General features: G+C 32.5%; 1 protein-coding gene and 1 pseudogene across 1 annotated transcript; both read left to right on the top strand.

Annotated features, from left to right (window-relative positions):
* Positions 1–5,502: 5,502 nt before the first annotated feature.
* On the top strand, positions 5,503–9,367 carry LOC107893299 (alkaline/neutral invertase A, mitochondrial-like; annotated as a pseudogene).
* Positions 9,368–11,421: 2,054 nt separating this feature from the next.
* LOC107893300 (protein AGENET DOMAIN (AGD)-CONTAINING P1) lies at positions 11,422–16,605 on the top strand. The gene is made up of 3 exons (XM_016818249.2): positions 11,422–12,172; positions 12,735–13,295; positions 16,313–16,605. Exons 1-3 carry the CDS (start codon positions 11,690–11,692, stop codon positions 16,325–16,327), a joined length of 1,059 nt encoding a protein of 352 aa, XP_016673738.1. The 5' UTR covers positions 11,422–11,689; the 3' UTR covers positions 16,328–16,605.
* The last annotated feature ends 431 nt before the right edge of the window (positions 16,606–17,036 follow it).

The raw sequence follows: 17,036 nt of genomic DNA, 5'->3' as shown, positions 1-17,036 counted from the left end.
ATTTTTATTCAATTTAGTCCCTGAGCTTAAAATATGCAAATTAGCCATGCTAGATGAATATTCATACATATTTTTCCTCCTCCTCCTCTCCATTCCAAATCCTTAATGTAGATAACACACTTGTAAGTAACATTATCCATAATTTTTATTATTTACTTTTATAAATATTCAAGCTGTCTATCTGCATCATAGTCACTAAATTATTTATATCTGGATATATAGAACTCCAAATTAATATACGATAATTTTCCCTGAATCTAGACTCATATATATTCTTACCATAAAAATTTCAGAATTTTTGGTTTAGCCAATAAGTACAGTTTATTCTTTAAAGTTACCCCTGTTCTGCTATCTGACAGTTCTGACCCCTCTTCACCAAAAATTAATTATCTCCTCATACAGGATTCAAATGATGTTCTTGTTTGTTTCTCTTAAAAATAGACTCATTCAGGATTTTAGAAATATAAATTTAAGCCCCTAATTATTTTATTCAATTTTTTATGATTTTTCAAATTCAGAATAGGGGAACCCGAATTCATTCTGAACTTGTCTCACAAAATTCATTATATCTCAAAATTTACAAATCCATTGCTTACACTATTTCTTCTATGAGAAACTATACTAAATAAGCTTTAATTCCATATTTTTTTCATCTTATAATTCGATTTCTAAAATTTATGGTGATTTTTCAAAGTTAGTCTACTGCTGCTGTTTAAACTGTTTTTGTGCAAGCTATTAATTACCATGTTATAACACCCTTATTTTCTTTTTCTACACCATTTCTCATCACTTTCTCTTATTTTCTCTTCACTTACATATCAAAAACATAGGACCTTATGTAAGAAAACTCTACTATAACATTATTTCCATGCTTTGTCAATAATAACAAACTTAAAAACATATTGAAATCTTGATATACTTACCTTGTTCTATTGATACTAATCTTTAACTTAATTTTCTCTCTCCTCCAGCTTCTATTTCTTGAATCCAACTTGATATTCTAACTCCCCATGCTCTCCTTAACATTTTTGTCTCTTGGTAGCTATGGAAATTCATTTGATTTTTGGGTGAAAATGGTGAATTTTTGGTAAAAGGACCAAATTGTAAAGAAAGCAAAACTTTCTTTCTTCCTCTCTTTCTCTCACGTTAGTGTATGGGAAAATATGGATGAGAATTTCTCATCTTTCTTTCTTTATATACTAATAAAATAATAATAAAATATCTTATTAAAGTATTAATAAAATAATATTTATCTAATTAAATAATTATAAAATATCAAAATATCTCTAGCATCATTATTACTTTCTAGATTTCTCTCTCTTCCAGTTGACCATTTTGCCCTTCATTATCTTTTAAAATTCCATCCTTGAGTCATCATTTAATTTGGTAAAATTGCAATTTAGTCCCTCATAGTTCTTCATCTATTCAATTTGGTCCTAATTCATCCATTTTCCTTAGTTTCTAGATCATTCCACTCTGAAATTATTTACACTATTGGTCCTTCAACTTTTTCATATTTACACTTTAACCCCTCAAATTATGAATATTTACTCTTGTGCAACAAAACTTTTCTCACTTTTACAATTTAGTCCTTTCTTGAATTAATATATCATAATATACTTCTCAATATTGACATAACTCAAAATTTCCCTTTTTGTCACTTTATTTCTTTATTTTACTATATAAAGGATAATATTTTACTGTAAAAATTTTCAGGGTATTACAATTGGTCTCTATGTTTTTTCATTTTGAGTAATTTAATTTTTTTTCTTTTATGTTCTTTTAACTCTTTTGTTTTTCCATTCTTTTATGTTCTTTTAACTCTTTTGTTTTTCCATTCTCTTCTGTTTCTCGCTCTGTTTCCCCCTTTCTCCATATCTTTTATATTCTTTTAACTTTATTTTTATTATTCTTTTTATGTTCCCTTCTCCTTTCTCCATATTCTAATAGCACTTTCAAAAGCTGCCTCAAATAATTTTCGTGCAACCAGACCTTTAAATCTATCATATGGTTAAATGCTATACATTAACAAGTAATCTTTAGTTAATTGTTTGACATAAGTTGCAGATTCTTCATGTTTGAAATCCTAATTCTTTGAATTAATTATTAGATCATTCAAGCGAAATAACTTTGCATATGCCTCATATCTGAAATCTCATTTCTTTGAATTAATTATGTGGAAAATAGAGATAGTGTAACGACCCAAATTTCAGTGGTCTCGGAATAGTGATGTGAGATCACTAAATCCGACATGTGAGTTTAGATATTAGTAAGTAAAGTTAAGTGTAATTTTAGAAATATTTTTGAATTAGTGAAATTTTGAATTAAAGGAAATTTTTAGATAAAATGAGATAAAAACGAGGTATCGAGACCTCTAATTCCTAAACTGAGCCATAAATATTTTTATAAATATTTATGGAATGTTACTAAGTTAGTATTAAAATTTTGTTAAGAAATTTTAACATTTCGGTAGACAATTGAATAAAAAGGACTAAATTGAATAAGATGTAAAACTGCGGGAAGTGATTAAATAGCTTAAATAATAAATAAAAGGGACTTAAAGAGCAATTTGACCTAAATAAAATGGGCTGGATGGTTAGGTAAATATTAGCTGAGAAATATTGTGAACTAAGGGTAAATTGGTAATTTAGTTGAAATTGAATAGTTAAAAATTGGATTAAATTAGGAAATCTAAAGTTTTCTTCATTTTCTTCATCCTCTCCAGCAAAAAAACACCATTGAAGGGTTCTTTTAAGCTGGTCTCTCATATTTTTACAACATGTAAGCTCAATTTTTGATTATTTCTTCTAATTTTTGTATTTTTTGAGACTTTTACAACTAGGTTCACTTGTTTAATTCATTGGTTTTTTATTTCATGGGTAATTTTGAAAGTTTCCATGAATAAGTGCTGAAATTTTATGATGATTTATCATAGAATTGGGGTTTTAATTTTATTATATGATGATTTTATGAAGAGATTTTTATAGGAATTGATTTTTAGGATCTAATTGTGAAAGTTGTTGGAATTAGGGTTTTTGTTGAAATTTTGAATGTTAAATGCTTTGAAGTAGTTTATAATGTCTAGATGAAATGTTATTTGAGAGAAATTAGCTCAATTGATGACTAAATTAAGTAAGGACTAAATTGTAAAAATGAAAAGTTTGGGGTAATAGTGTAATTTCAAAAATTAAAGGGCATAAATTGTGAAGTAGAATAGAATTGAAATAGATGCTAATGAAGGAATGATTTTATAATTATAGATCAAGAAGGAAAGAAGAAATTACAAGAATAGTCCCTGAATTTTTACGACTTTTGCAAATTAGCCCAAGTAAGTTCATATGGCTAAATTCAATATCTTGGTAGGTAAATTTCATACATGTCATAGTATATTATAGTATATGAATGTCATTAAACCGTGATAATTGTGAAATAATATTTGAGTAAAAGTACAAATTAAGTGGGACGATAGAATTGGGTACTTTCGTTCTGTGTTCAAGATGGATTGACGGAAAAGATCATGGTTAGACCATGGCAACATGTGACAATATGCTCCCGTATAAGACCATAGCTAGACTATGGCATCGGTATGATGTGATAATGTGCTTCCGTATAAGACCATATCTGGGATATGGCATCGGTGATATATGTGCTTCTGTGTAAAACCATATCTGGGATATGGCATCAGTATGATTTGTGATCCATGTAAGACCATGGCTGGGCTATGGCAACGGTGTGTGACATGTGACTATGTGCAATACCATAGTTTCATTGTGATAACGAAGTACTCAATTCCGTAATTGTTCCCTAAATTGGATAAGAAAGTTAAGTGATAAATGGGCCCAATAGAATAAAAAAAATTGTTATTATGTGACATTGAATCCAAATAAGTGAACTTATCATTGATTTTGAGATTGACGGTAGGAATTAGTGAATTGTATAAGATATGATTATTGTTAAATGTTCGGTAAGATTTATTTTCTATGCTTATGAGCTTACTAAGCTTCTATAAGCTTACTTGTGTATGTTTATGTATCTTATAGATTAACGTATATACATTCGGAGGATCAGATCAACATCGAAGATCACACTATCTAGATTTATTCTGGTAGATTTTGTTAAACAACTTTTTGATTTATATGGCATGTATTGGGGTTGATTTGATAATGTAATAGTATGAATGATTAAGTATGTAAAGTAAATTGAATGCAATGGTTGTGTTTGATAATGAAATATACATGTTTTGGCCTGAAATAGTTGATTTGTTGGACTTTATTAGTGTATAAATGTGATTTTGTTTAGGAAAATATTGAGATGGTGAGAAAAGCGGCCTTAAATGGCCTATTTTCGTCCACACGGGTAGATACACGGGCGTATATTTTGGGCCCTCGTAGGCCTGTATATTTTGGGCCTCATAGGCCCGTATAAGGGACTTTAAGCATGTGTTTGAATAATAGTTTATTTGGAATGAAGTTTCATGATCTGGTTTCGGGTGTGTTTAATTGTGTTTAAGTCTGGTAATACCTCGTACATTGTTTCGGCATAGAATACGGGTAAGGGGTGTTACAGATAGAGAAATGAGGAAAACAAAAGGAAGAAGTAGAAGAGAATGGAAAATAAATAAATAAAAAAGAAAGTTAAAAGAATATAAAAGAAAAAAAAATTAAATTGCACAAAATGAAAAAATATTGAGACCAATTATATAATTTAACCTAAAAATTTTGTTTGAGATGATAATTTAATGTACCATGTCAGCTTATTATTAATGACAATTAATGATTTAGTGACTAAAATGTTTCAACACGTTAACGTAAATGACTAAAATGTAACATTTCAAATATAAGTGATTAAAATGTAACTTGAAATAAATAAAAAATGACTATTTTGATAGTTTACTCTTATTATTAAAAAACTTTCAATAATATTAAAAAATAATTTCATTAAAAAAAAGTACAATTTTTATTTTCGTTTACATAGATTGCTTTATATGAAAATTTACATTATACAAATTTTAATTTTAATTTAATTTACTTTTACTAATTAGAGGAGCTATTGATAGTTTTAGGTATTGTAACAAAAAGAAAAAGAATCGTGATGCTACGCTCAAATAGAAAAAATTATCATTTATTCAAAAATTAGATTTACTACCATTCTACCCCCACATGAGAAGAGTTAGATTTATTCAAGAATTTAGTCTCAGCTTATAATTTCAGTTTTAAAGTTTGTAATGAAATTAGAGTAAATATAATTCTTAGTTCTCAAACTTGATAATTAAAATTATTTTATATGTAAATTTAACAACTAAATATACTTCGAATCCTGAAATTAATTTCCATTAACAAACCTTATACAACTTTTACATTATCCAATTTCAAGATTATATAAACTTAATTATCAAGTTGATATACCAAAACAAAACAAAAAAAAAAATGCAAATATTAAGGTGGACTAAATTACCAATTTTGTTCACCTCAAAGTTGGTTAAATTTGAAGCCATAAAAAGCTTGCTTGCTCTTCATGGCAAGGAAAGAAGAATGAGTAAAAAACAATAGCAATAATATAATAAAGAAGGAATATAGATTTTGCAAATGCTGAATTGTTGGAAACACGCGGAGAAATCAGACATGTTGCATTCCATATTTCTTCTATCAATTTCTGGGTAACTCTTTTTTATCTTTCCAATTCAATCTGTTCAATTTCATTTCGGGTATAATTAAATCCCAAATAAAATAAAGCGAATTTTACTGATCAATCGCTGCAGTTTCATTTGTTGATTATGAACGCTATGAATTTCATCATCAATTCGACCATGAAGCTTCCTTCAACACTCCTAAACCTCAGAAACGCTTTGTTTTTGGGGTCCCGACATCGGTTTAATCCTCCTTGTTGTGAAGATAAGCTTTTCTACAAGAGCAAAGCTTCTCTATTGAATTTCAGTAAAAACTCTCAATTCCACGCCTACCCTTCTCGATTCGTAGGATTTCAACGTGTTATCAACAATGCCCAGAAGTTTAATTGTTTACCAAGTTCCCTTTTTGCCCGACCCAGGGCGGTTCCGATGCCTTACGGTTTCTCTGTTCAAGCTGTGATAGCATCAAAGGTAAGAGACGTCTCAACATCTGTCGAAACAGGTAGAAACGACAAGAATTTCGAAAGAATTCACGTGCAAAACGGAATTAATGTGAAGACGCTTGTTGAAAGAATTGACACTGATAAGAACCTCGTAGGACGAGAAAATCCTCTAACTGAAGATGGAAACAACGTGAAGAACATTGGGGAGGGTTTGGGAAAGGGAAAAAATGGAGTTTCAATTGATAGTGCTATTGAAAAGGAGGCATGGGATTTATTGAGAGATTCAGTTGTGTCGTATTGAGGGTTCCCTGTTGGTACAGTGGCTGCAAATGATCCAGGTGATAAGCAGCCTTTGAATTACGACCAGGTCTTCATTCGTGATTTTGTGCCTTCAGCTTTGGCTTTTTTGCTTAAAGGTGAAGGAGGAATTCTCAAGAATTTTCTCCTCCATACTTTGCAGTTGCAGGTATACATACTCACTTAAGGTATATTGGATAACTTTGTAGCAGCATTAGTAGTGCATTTCCTTTTTTGGTGTGACTAGTCATTGATTATTTGATATCCATTTGTTTATTTGTGTATTATTTATCATTCAGATAGCCTAAGTACTTGTTTTGTTGATGAATCATCATTTGTCATTGATTATCTTTATGGTTTGGTGGCTTGGTCCTTTCCCAACATTGTGTAAAAACAAATCCAATGCACATATTCACGATAAAGTTGGCGAATTGTGCTTTTAGGTTCCTTTCAATCATTGTAGGACTTTGGGCATTTATTGCTTAATGTAATCAATTTCATGCCTCTTTTCTCCGTGCTGGTAGTTTCAGACACATCGAATTTCAATCCAGAGGTGGATATGGGTTTGCTATGTACTATGTAGGTTGAACATTTCCTTGTCAGTTTGCAAAATTATACCTTTAAAACTTAACCAACTATTTTGTTGTCTTTGATCTAGAGTTGGGAGAAAACTGTGGACTGCTATAGTCCTGGACAGGGTTTGATGCCAGCCAGTTTTAAGGTTAGAACTGTACCAATTGATGACAATAAGTTTGAGGAAGTTCTAGATCCAGATTTTGGAGAATCAGCTATTGGTCGTGTTGCACCAGTGGACTCCGGTTAGTTTATTGCAACTTTGTAGACCATTTACTATGACAACTTGCTAGTTAATATTAGGATGTTGAATCATTCAGCTTTAGCATTCATGATGCTTTTGTACTTTGAAGTTCGCATGTGATTCTTTTCTTTTTCTTTTTTTTCCTTTTCGAAGTTATTGCTCAAAGAAAATTGATTGACTTAGTTCATTGAATTGACACTCAGAGGGAAAATTGATAAAGTGAGTTTATTGAATTGACTTCTTTGATAGGATTATGGTGGATTATATTGTTGAGGGCATATGGGAGAATCACTGGTGATTATTCATTGCAAGAGAGAGTGGATGTTCAAACGGGAATGAAGCTGGTCCTCAACTTGTGTTTAGCTGATGGATTTGATATGTTTCCTTCTCTGTTAGTCACCGATGGATCCTGCATGATAGATAGAAGGATGGGTATTCATGGTCATCCCATTGAGATCCAAGTGAGTTCATTGTTAGAAGTTTTAAAGTTTCCGAACAAAAAACAGCCAAAAAGGTTGCTTTAAGTTGCTCTTGTTAATCATATCGGATTTAACCTGATCTCAAAAAGTTAGGTTGCTGTTTTATCTGTGACCTCTAAAAAGGATGCTATATTAACTTTTTTAGACCATAATTGCTTTCTGTTTTCTTTGCTCATTATCTTAATTTGCACATGGTTTCTGATCCTGCCTCATTTTTAACAGAGGCTTTCATTTGCCCTTTCTATGTTGAAATTGTTGTCCTAATTGTCACATGCTTGGTCCACAGGCTTTGTTTTATGCTGCTCTACGTTCTTCTCGTGAGATTCTCTCAGTAAATGAGGGCTCCAAGAATTTGGTGAGGGCTATAAACAATAGACTGAATGCACTATCATTCCACATCAGAGAATACTATTGGGTTGACATGAAAAAGATCAATGAGATATACCGTTATAAGACAGAAGAGTACTCCATGGATGCTACCAACAAATTCAATATTTATCCAGAGCAAATTCCTTCCTGGCTTATGGATTGGGTACCTGAAGAAGGTGGATATCTAATTGGCAATTTACAGCCGGCTCACATGGATTTTAGGTTCTTCACACTTGGGAACCTCTGGTCCATTGTTTCATCACTGGGCACTTCAAAACAGAATGAAGCTATTCTCAACTTAATTGAAAACAAATGGGATGATATTGTGGGGCATATGCCTCTCAAGATATGCTATCCTGCAGTAGAGAATGAAGAGTGGCGCATAATTACGGGCAGTGACCCAAAGAATACGTGAGTGCCTTTCTCTTTATCATGAAGACTTTTCTCTCTCTCTCTCTCTATATATATATGTGTGTGTGTGTGTGTGTGTGTGTGTATCATGTACATATTATCTATTGACGCTGGTGTGCTTGATGAACTTATGTAGCCCTTGGTCATACCATAATGGTGGATCTTGGCCAACACTTCTCTGGCAGGTAAGCTTGAATTTTCTTGTAGTTTGGAATACCCTTTGTCAAGGATGGCCTTTTTCCTGTTTCAAATATCCAACTTTGTTCTATGATGCTTGTTTGAATACCTTGAATTAGTTAATGCGGTTATACCCTCGCTCTAAATCTTAAATTACTCTTTCAGTTTACTTTGGCTTGTGTCAAGATGGGCAGATTAGAACTAGCCCAAAAGGCCATAGCTTTGGCAGAGAAGAGGCTTTCAAGAGACCATTGGCCTGAATATTATGACACCCGAAGTGGGAAGTTTATTGGAAAGCAATCTCGACTTTCCCAGACATGGACCATTGCTGGTTTCCTGACCTCTAAAATGATGGTGGAGAACCGAGAGATGGCTTCCTTGTTATTCTGGGAGGAGGACTACGAGCTTCTCGAGATCTGCGTTTGTGCACTTAGCAAAAGCGGCCGGGTAAAATGTTCTCGTGGTGCTGCTAAATCTCAGATACTCGTGTAATCGAACACCATTATATGGAAGGTGGAGAGCCTTGTTACTGTACAGCTACAAGTTTAGGGTAGAGTAAGATTTTGTGTCTGATTAGCAATTTTCAATACTTAAAAAGTTCATCAACATACAGGTTTGTATTACAAACTAGTTTAGCATATGTTATTTTTTCCGATCAATCATGGAAGTTGACTGGCACTGAAAGTATAAATTGTTCTCCCATATATTGGGCCCTTGGATGACCAATTTATTGCAGCCATTGATTTTTCTTGTGCTTTCTAATTGAAAGAAATCAATAGGAAAAGGTCGTCCCACTCTATCAATAAATTCCCAGAGCTTCAAAATGAAATTTTATGTTCTCATAATTGGTTATGGTCCGTATTTTTCCGCACTTTGATTCATAGAATATAAGATTACTTTTGATAATAAGATTATAGGAATATAATATTACTTTAGCATATTAGTGAATATGTTATATCGCTTTGGTTTATTAGATTTTATTTTTTGGTTGGCCAAATGTAGAAGTACCTAAAAAAGCACATCTTTTATTATTTACTACACAAGGGCTGAAGCTTATAATATTTTATTTTATACCTTTATTTAGTAAATTAATTTCATACCTCGTTTCCTTTTTCAAATAAATAAACTGTAATCAGAGAGGGGATAAACATCTAATAACTTTTTAATCCGGAAAGAAAGAAAAAAAGTATGTTTCTGATTAAGTCTTAATGTAATTGGTATTGTTACTATTACAACAATTAAGAATATGTTTGTTTGAGTGCGCTTAAACACGCATTTTTCTCCAATTTAATTGTGGAGAAGAATTATCCATGAGTTACCAAAATATACACGATAACTTGAAATATTTTTATAACAAAAAATGTTGAATAGAATAAGTCCATATTACTTAATGATGAAAAATCAAATTGATTTTTTTTAAAATTATATTCAAAATAAATTATCTCTTTACTTTCTCTAAAAAATAAAATATTCAAATTATTGTATTTAATTTGTATCCAAAATTATACAATATCATTTTAACAAGTCTAAAATTATGAAATAAATAATTTGAAAAATTAAAATTTATTATTATCAAACGACATAAATATACACAATATTAAAAAAAAGTCAATTTAGTTATTGCTCATATAAGAGTTAAATATTTCAAAATGGTTATATAAAGGTCTAACATTTACCAAAATGCTCAAATGGATGCTAAAGCTTTCAAAAATGATTAGAAAATGGTCAAATCTTTTCGAAAGTGCATAAATAAGGGTTAAATATTTTCGAAAGTTCTCATATAAGGGCTTCTCAAAAATCATATATCATGTTACAAGTTATGTTTTTATTATTTTATTTTATTTTCAGGCAATATTTGATTCAACTATCATGTGTTTTCTTCTAAGCACGCCAACATTCATCTAATTTTTACTACAAACTAGGTTGAAGTGCATGAAAAGTCTTTATTTGAACACTTTTATAATGGTTAAGTCCTCATATGACTATTTTGAAAGATTTTGATCCTTATCTAAGCTGCCCCTAAAATGTTAAGCCCTAATTTTGAACATTTAATCATTTTCATAATTAAATTCAAATAAAAATATTATTATTTTTTTTTTAAAAATGAAAGGGTGATATGGGAGGGATGAGCCTAAATTCTTTTATTTTGAAATTAGGCTTCAGCTCGACTTAGTCCAATTTAGGTATGAACACCTTTTATGGTAATAAAATCTGTCCGAAGTTATAAAATCTCTCCAAAGTTAAAGCTATCCGTTAAGTGCATATTGAATTGAATTTGAACAAATTTTTAAAATTCAATTTGGATAAATTATAAAATTAATTATAAATTATATAAAATATCATATTAATATAATTTAAAAATATTTTAATCTTATCATGATTGACACTTTCCTTTTTTTAATTTTTATATTTTTCATAATTTCAAAAAAAGTTTTAAATGAATTTTTAATTAGTTTTATTTTTTAAATTTTTGGAAAAAATTTTAAACAATGATTTTTAAATACTTATGAATTTATATTAAAAATGCGAAGTAAAATTAAATTTTATTTTTATTTTATAATTTTTATGTAATTTGAAAGTGTAAGGATTGAAATGAGAAAGATAAAGATTAAGAGCTAAAAGAGAGTTATTTTACTCTTTTATAATTGCTACATCAACAACTTCAATAGTAAAATTGGATGGAGTTTGAAGACTTTTAAATAAATAAAAAAAATTAATATCTCAAAATTAAAATGTAGAGGTTAAATTTTAAGTTTAAAAAATTAGAGGGGGTTTTAAGGAATTAAAAGAAGTTGCGCTTGCGCAAGGCTGCCAGTGGAGGAAGCTGCCCTAAAGTAAAAAGAAGAAAAAAGGTAACTTTGTAATTTGTATTACTCCGACACAAAGACCCGTCACTGGGTTGGGTTGGGTTGGGTTTGGTTTGTGTTTGGTTGTGTACTATTAACACCCTAAGAAACTTAAGTACTATAAATATCGATTGGGTGTTGAGATCATTTTACACAGATCAGAAGATTCCCATAGATTTTCCCCGCCCAAAGATCCATCACTCCACCTCCCCCGGTACAGGGAAATGACAAAACGTAAGCCCACCACTGCCCCCGCCACCAACGACCCTCCTCACCTGCAACCTGGTTCCCAAGTGGAGATCAGTTCCAACGACCCTGGGTTCCGTGGTTCATGGTACACCGGCGTCATCATCAAGCGCCCTTCTTCTAAAAAGCCCAGCAAATTCCTAGTCCAATACACCCACCTCTTCGAGGACGAGGCTGGTACTACACCCTTGAGGGAAACCATCGACGCTGTGGATATACGCCCTCTGGCCCCTCGAGAGTCGACCAGAAAGTTTAAGTTCAGTGAAGAGGTGGATGCTTATTACAATGACGGATGGTGGGAAGGGGTGATTACTAAGGAGTTGGAGAATGGTAATTTTCATGTTTACTTCAAGAGGTCCAAGGAGCAGTTGGAGTTTGGCGAGGAGCAGTTGAGGCTTCATAGAGAGTGGATTAATGGGTCTTGGACGCCACCATTGGCGGGAGATGAGCAAGTTAAGGAGGTAAAATTCTTTTGGGTATTTCTTGTTTCTTACTATTTCACTTTTCTTTCGTAATTGAGTTTTTTTGTCGTAATTCTTATTCCTTTAGGTTTCTTCAGATAAAAAATTTGCTAGAAATTGGGATTTATGATTTATTTATTTGGATATAAAGTAGTTCAGAATGTTTGTAAACTGATATATGTTATTTTGCGAGTTCTGCATATATTTTAAGTCTTATATTGTTCAAATGCTCCATTTTTTGTAGGTTATTAGGAGTATTAAAGTAATAGGTTGTCTGTTTGAGGATCTAAGTATATCACGTGCTGAATATAAACTTTAATAGTTATGCTCTTTGAATTAGATAGATATCCTGGTTTCAGAAAACTGGTGTTGCTATTCAATATTCTTGATAATGACTTATTTTACTGATTGAATGTCTAAACTTGGAAGTCATTATATGAATTTGTTTCTCAAAATTGTTTGTAATATATGTTACCTTAGGTGTTCTAGATTGTTTGTACTTTTTGAGTAACAATTGATGGATTCCTAATTAACAATAAAATAAATGGAAAAAAAAATCAAGTCTGACAGAGCAGTGACCGAAGCAAAGATGAAATTTAGCAAAGTTGTCACCCAAGAGAAGTTAAAGCGTGATAATGCAGCAAGCAAAAAAAAGTCAAAGTCTGGTTTAGCTGGGAGCGGAGAGAAATTGAGGTCTAGCAAAATAACAATGGATAAATTTTTTTGTAAGGGAGCACATGTTGAGGTAACCAGTGATGAAGATGGTTTTGAAGGTGCTTGGTTCGCTGGAACTATTGTTAAAGTAGTGGGGAAAGACAGGTACCTAGTTCAGTATGAGAGCTTGAGAACTGACGATGACACTGATTTCTTAAAGGAGGAGTTTGATGACCTACACATTAGACCTTGTCCACCAGAAATTGTTATGGCTGATCGGTTCCAAAAGCTTGATGAAGTTGATGCTTTCTACAATGATGGCTGGTGGGTGGGTGTGATTTCTAAGGTTCTTTCGGATTCAAAGTATGAAGTCTATTTTAAGGCTACCAAGGAGGAAATGAAGTTTGAACACTCTGAGTTAAGGCTACATCAGGACTGGATTAATGGGAAATGGGTTGCAGCTTTCCAGGTATGACACTATCCCTTTTCAATATCATTTTAGATATGTGTTCTTGAATGGTGTTTGCATGACGTTTGCTTGAGAAATCAAAAACATGATCTATCTTTTTCTAGACTTGCTAAATTCTGTATGCATTTGTTGTGCAAGCATGGATTTAGGCCTTTAGTTCCTGAATCTTTATCAACTGCTTAAAAACTTTGATTTGTTAAAATTACATTCCTTTATTTTCTAAACATCTGTATTTTATAAATTCTTGAATAAATGCATGAGATGCTAAGAGCGATATGCATGATTACATTATCACAAGGGGAAAAAATGAAAGATGTGTGATTAAACACAAGTTGTCAATTAACAAATACATGCTTGCTAATCAAATGATGGAAACTTGTTTGTTGCGTGCACAAGAATAGGGCCAAGGCTAAGGGTGATGAATAAAAAACTCCTCCTTGGAGGAATCTATGGTGGAAAAAACTAATGAAGGTTTTTTAGGAGACTTCATACCTCAAAAGAATAGTAGACAAACTTTTCTACTTGCTCCATTTCTCTTACTCAATGGCTTTTGTATGGTAAGCATTACGTTGTTTAAAAAGGAAAAATTAATAAAATTGCAGACTTATAGGAGCTAAATTGTTAGCAAGAATAATTTCAAATTTGCATGGATTAGGCTTGGTCTAATTCTATCCTATTGATCACTTGAGTATGGCTTTTAGTTTCACTTATAAAATTGCAGACTTTTAGTCTCTTTTAAAAACTGAGGAGAGAGACATGAAATAGATTATGTTTCTTGCTGGTAGGCGGAAGGACCAACTGATTGGCCATAGGGCCATCTTGTTGTAGGATTTGGAAAGGTACATAGAATTTGGTGAGAGCTTTGGTGGAATGTGGCGTAGGCCAGTTTGTTACTGCCTTGATTTTGCTAGGAGTTGTTGAAACTCCACTAGCTGAAATAATATGCCCCAAGTATGCCATCTGTTTAGCTCCAAACGTGAGTGATGAGCACGTAAGAGTTCCAAGGCTTTCTTAATGTGCTGGAGGTGTTCCTCCCCAAACTTGTATGCTAAAATGCTGCCAAAGAAAACGAGTACAATTTTTTGTAGATGGAGTGGAAATACCTCATTCATCAATGCTTGATAGGTTGAAGGGACATCTGTCAATCCCAATGGCATGATTGAGAATTCGAACTGATCATGGTGGGTGTAAAAGACAGTCTTTTCAATGTTTGTTTGGTTCACTCTAATTTGATGATAACTTGATTTGAGGTCAAGTTGGTGAAGAGTCAATCTTATGTAGTTCATCTAGTAGCTGTTCTACTACCGAATTAGAAATTTAACCTTGACACCTGAAATTAGAAATTTATCTTTGACACTTTGGGTATTCGATTCTCTTTATGCAAAATTTCCTTGCACCATCTTGATTTTGAAAGAGAGGATTGATGAAGAGAATGGAGATTTACAGGTCTGGAGAATTCCTTGGCTCAACATTTCAATGTATTGCTTTTCAATTTCATCCTTCTAGGGATGCGGTTAGTGATAAGAGCAAGCTCCCACAGGGCCTGCTCCTAGAAGCATGCATATCTTGTGGTCACATGCTCAAATTGGAGGAGCTCCAATAGGCTCTTGGAATAAATCTGAAAATTCTACTGACAAGTCTTCAAATTCGTAAATTGTATTTGTGTCTCTTAGTGTGTGAATCCCAGGATGCATTTTTTTATGGCAACCCATGGAAAATCACATTCTTCATTTAACTCAAGTCCCATGGTTAGAGAAGAAAAATCCCATAATATTGAACCTAATATCTCCAACCATTTTGCCCCCCAAACAACATCAAACCAATCTAGTGAAGTGAAAAAATAAATCAGCAGTGAGAATGTTGGGCTAGTTTGAAGTTTATCAACTTACAAACCCCCAAGCTAGTTATTTTTGCACCATTTGCCACTATCACTTTCATGCCTACACTTCTGTTGATTGGAAGTCCTTATATATTGGTTGCATTTTCACTTTACTGACAATTGCATGGTTTTTCAATGTCGAACTCTAGTGATTGCATGAAGGGAGATTCTCTCATTAGAGTTTGGATTATGTTTAACTAGGTCCCAATCTTTTATTTCCAGCTTATAAAGTCTTTTGCACTGATGCCCAAAGGTGTAGGGTTTATCACGATTGAAACGCAATCCTTTGGCCTTGCGTTCTGGCATTTTAGCCCATGTCAAGCGCTTGTTGCTACTCATGCTTGAGATTGAGATTAATTTTGCTCCCGCTGGACTTGCTGCCATTTGCATTGCAGGAAGCAATAGTGTGAAGGAAGCCTTTGATGATATCCAAATCTTGGCTAGTTGTTGTTTATATTTGATTGGACAACTCTTCTAGTCATCCTTTTGTTTTCTGTATGTGTATGTCCATCGCCGTCTTCCATTTGGGATTTCCCACGACAACTGGTAGCACTGAGAGCAATTTGTTCTATGCTCAGAACAAAATTGAGTCACAGGATGGTGTACAGAAAAATCTTTCTCTGAGAGGGTGAATGTACTCTTGTTGGTGTTGCCTTCCTTCTTGGAGGAACCTATGGAGGAAAGAGCTAATGAAGGCTCTTTAGAGGGAACTGTTTGACCTCAAAAGAATAATTGACATCCTTTCTCCATTTCCCTTTCTTGATGGCCTTTATGTAGTATGCGATACATCGTTTAAAAAAAAATTAATAAAATTGCAGAATTATAAGAGATAAATTGCTAGCAGAATAGTATCAGATTTGCTTTGATTCTTGCTCTGCCAATTATGCCATTTGTTTTGGCAGATTTTATGCTGTTTATTTTCTATTGTAGACTTGATCAACAAATGCATCCTTAACATTTGTTTCATCTTTTGTACATGGTTAGCAGTTGGAATGTAGCTTTCGTACCGTATCTGATGCATCACTCATTTCTTTCTTCCAAGTTTTAATTTGACTCTTAAACAGTAAATGGATTGCACCAATTATGGAAGCACAAGCTTGTACTGATTTTTAATTGATTGTGATTTGTTTCTACTCAGGCATTGAAGTCATAAGTACTGCAGAAGGGAGAGGTGTCAACAATACTCATGCTTGGGGCCTTTTGGTCAGAACCAAAGTAAAGCCAAATCTTTTCTGGTTTCCAGCTATTGCATTTGGTGCTGGTGAATGCTTCTGTAACCAGTTTTAGGCATTCTTTAGAGACTTAAAATGTTACCTTAACAAGCAAGCTGAACTTAGTAGAGCTTACTTAAACGTCAATTTGTATGAATGGCATACCAAATGCCTAGTCTTTTCTATGAAGGATTAATAATGATGCATTACTTTTATCCCACATTGTGTGTGTGTGGCTTGCTTCATGACATCTATGATGGTAGTGAAACTCAAGTCAAATCATGGAGGTTGTTCAAGCATTAAAATAAGACTTGTCTATCTCAATTTAAAGGTGGCATTACGTTTAAAAGCTGTATTTTATTCAACAATATTATTATGGATAAGTTACGCATGATGTCATTAAGCTATTAATAAGTTTATGTTTTTGTTACTAATTTTGAAAAGTTATAAAATAGTTATTATATTTTTTGAAAGTTTTTATTGAAGTCGTTGAGTTGTTTAAATTATTGTCATATGGCTTTTTATTAGCCTTATTTATACCAATCGAAAGTTTTTTTCTCTTATTTTGCAGTTCATTTTTTTCATATAATAACTTTTAATGTCACAATTTTGCGAGTTAAAATCCAAACTTTTTCTTCTGTGATCTTCGGT

This window comes from Gossypium hirsutum, chromosome A13, assembly GCF_007990345.1.
Source record: "Gossypium hirsutum isolate 1008001.06 chromosome A13, Gossypium_hirsutum_v2.1, whole genome shotgun sequence".
NCBI classification, from domain to species: Eukaryota; Viridiplantae; Streptophyta; class Magnoliopsida; order Malvales; family Malvaceae; genus Gossypium; species Gossypium hirsutum.
This window is presented reverse-complemented; position numbering and strand designations above follow the sequence as displayed.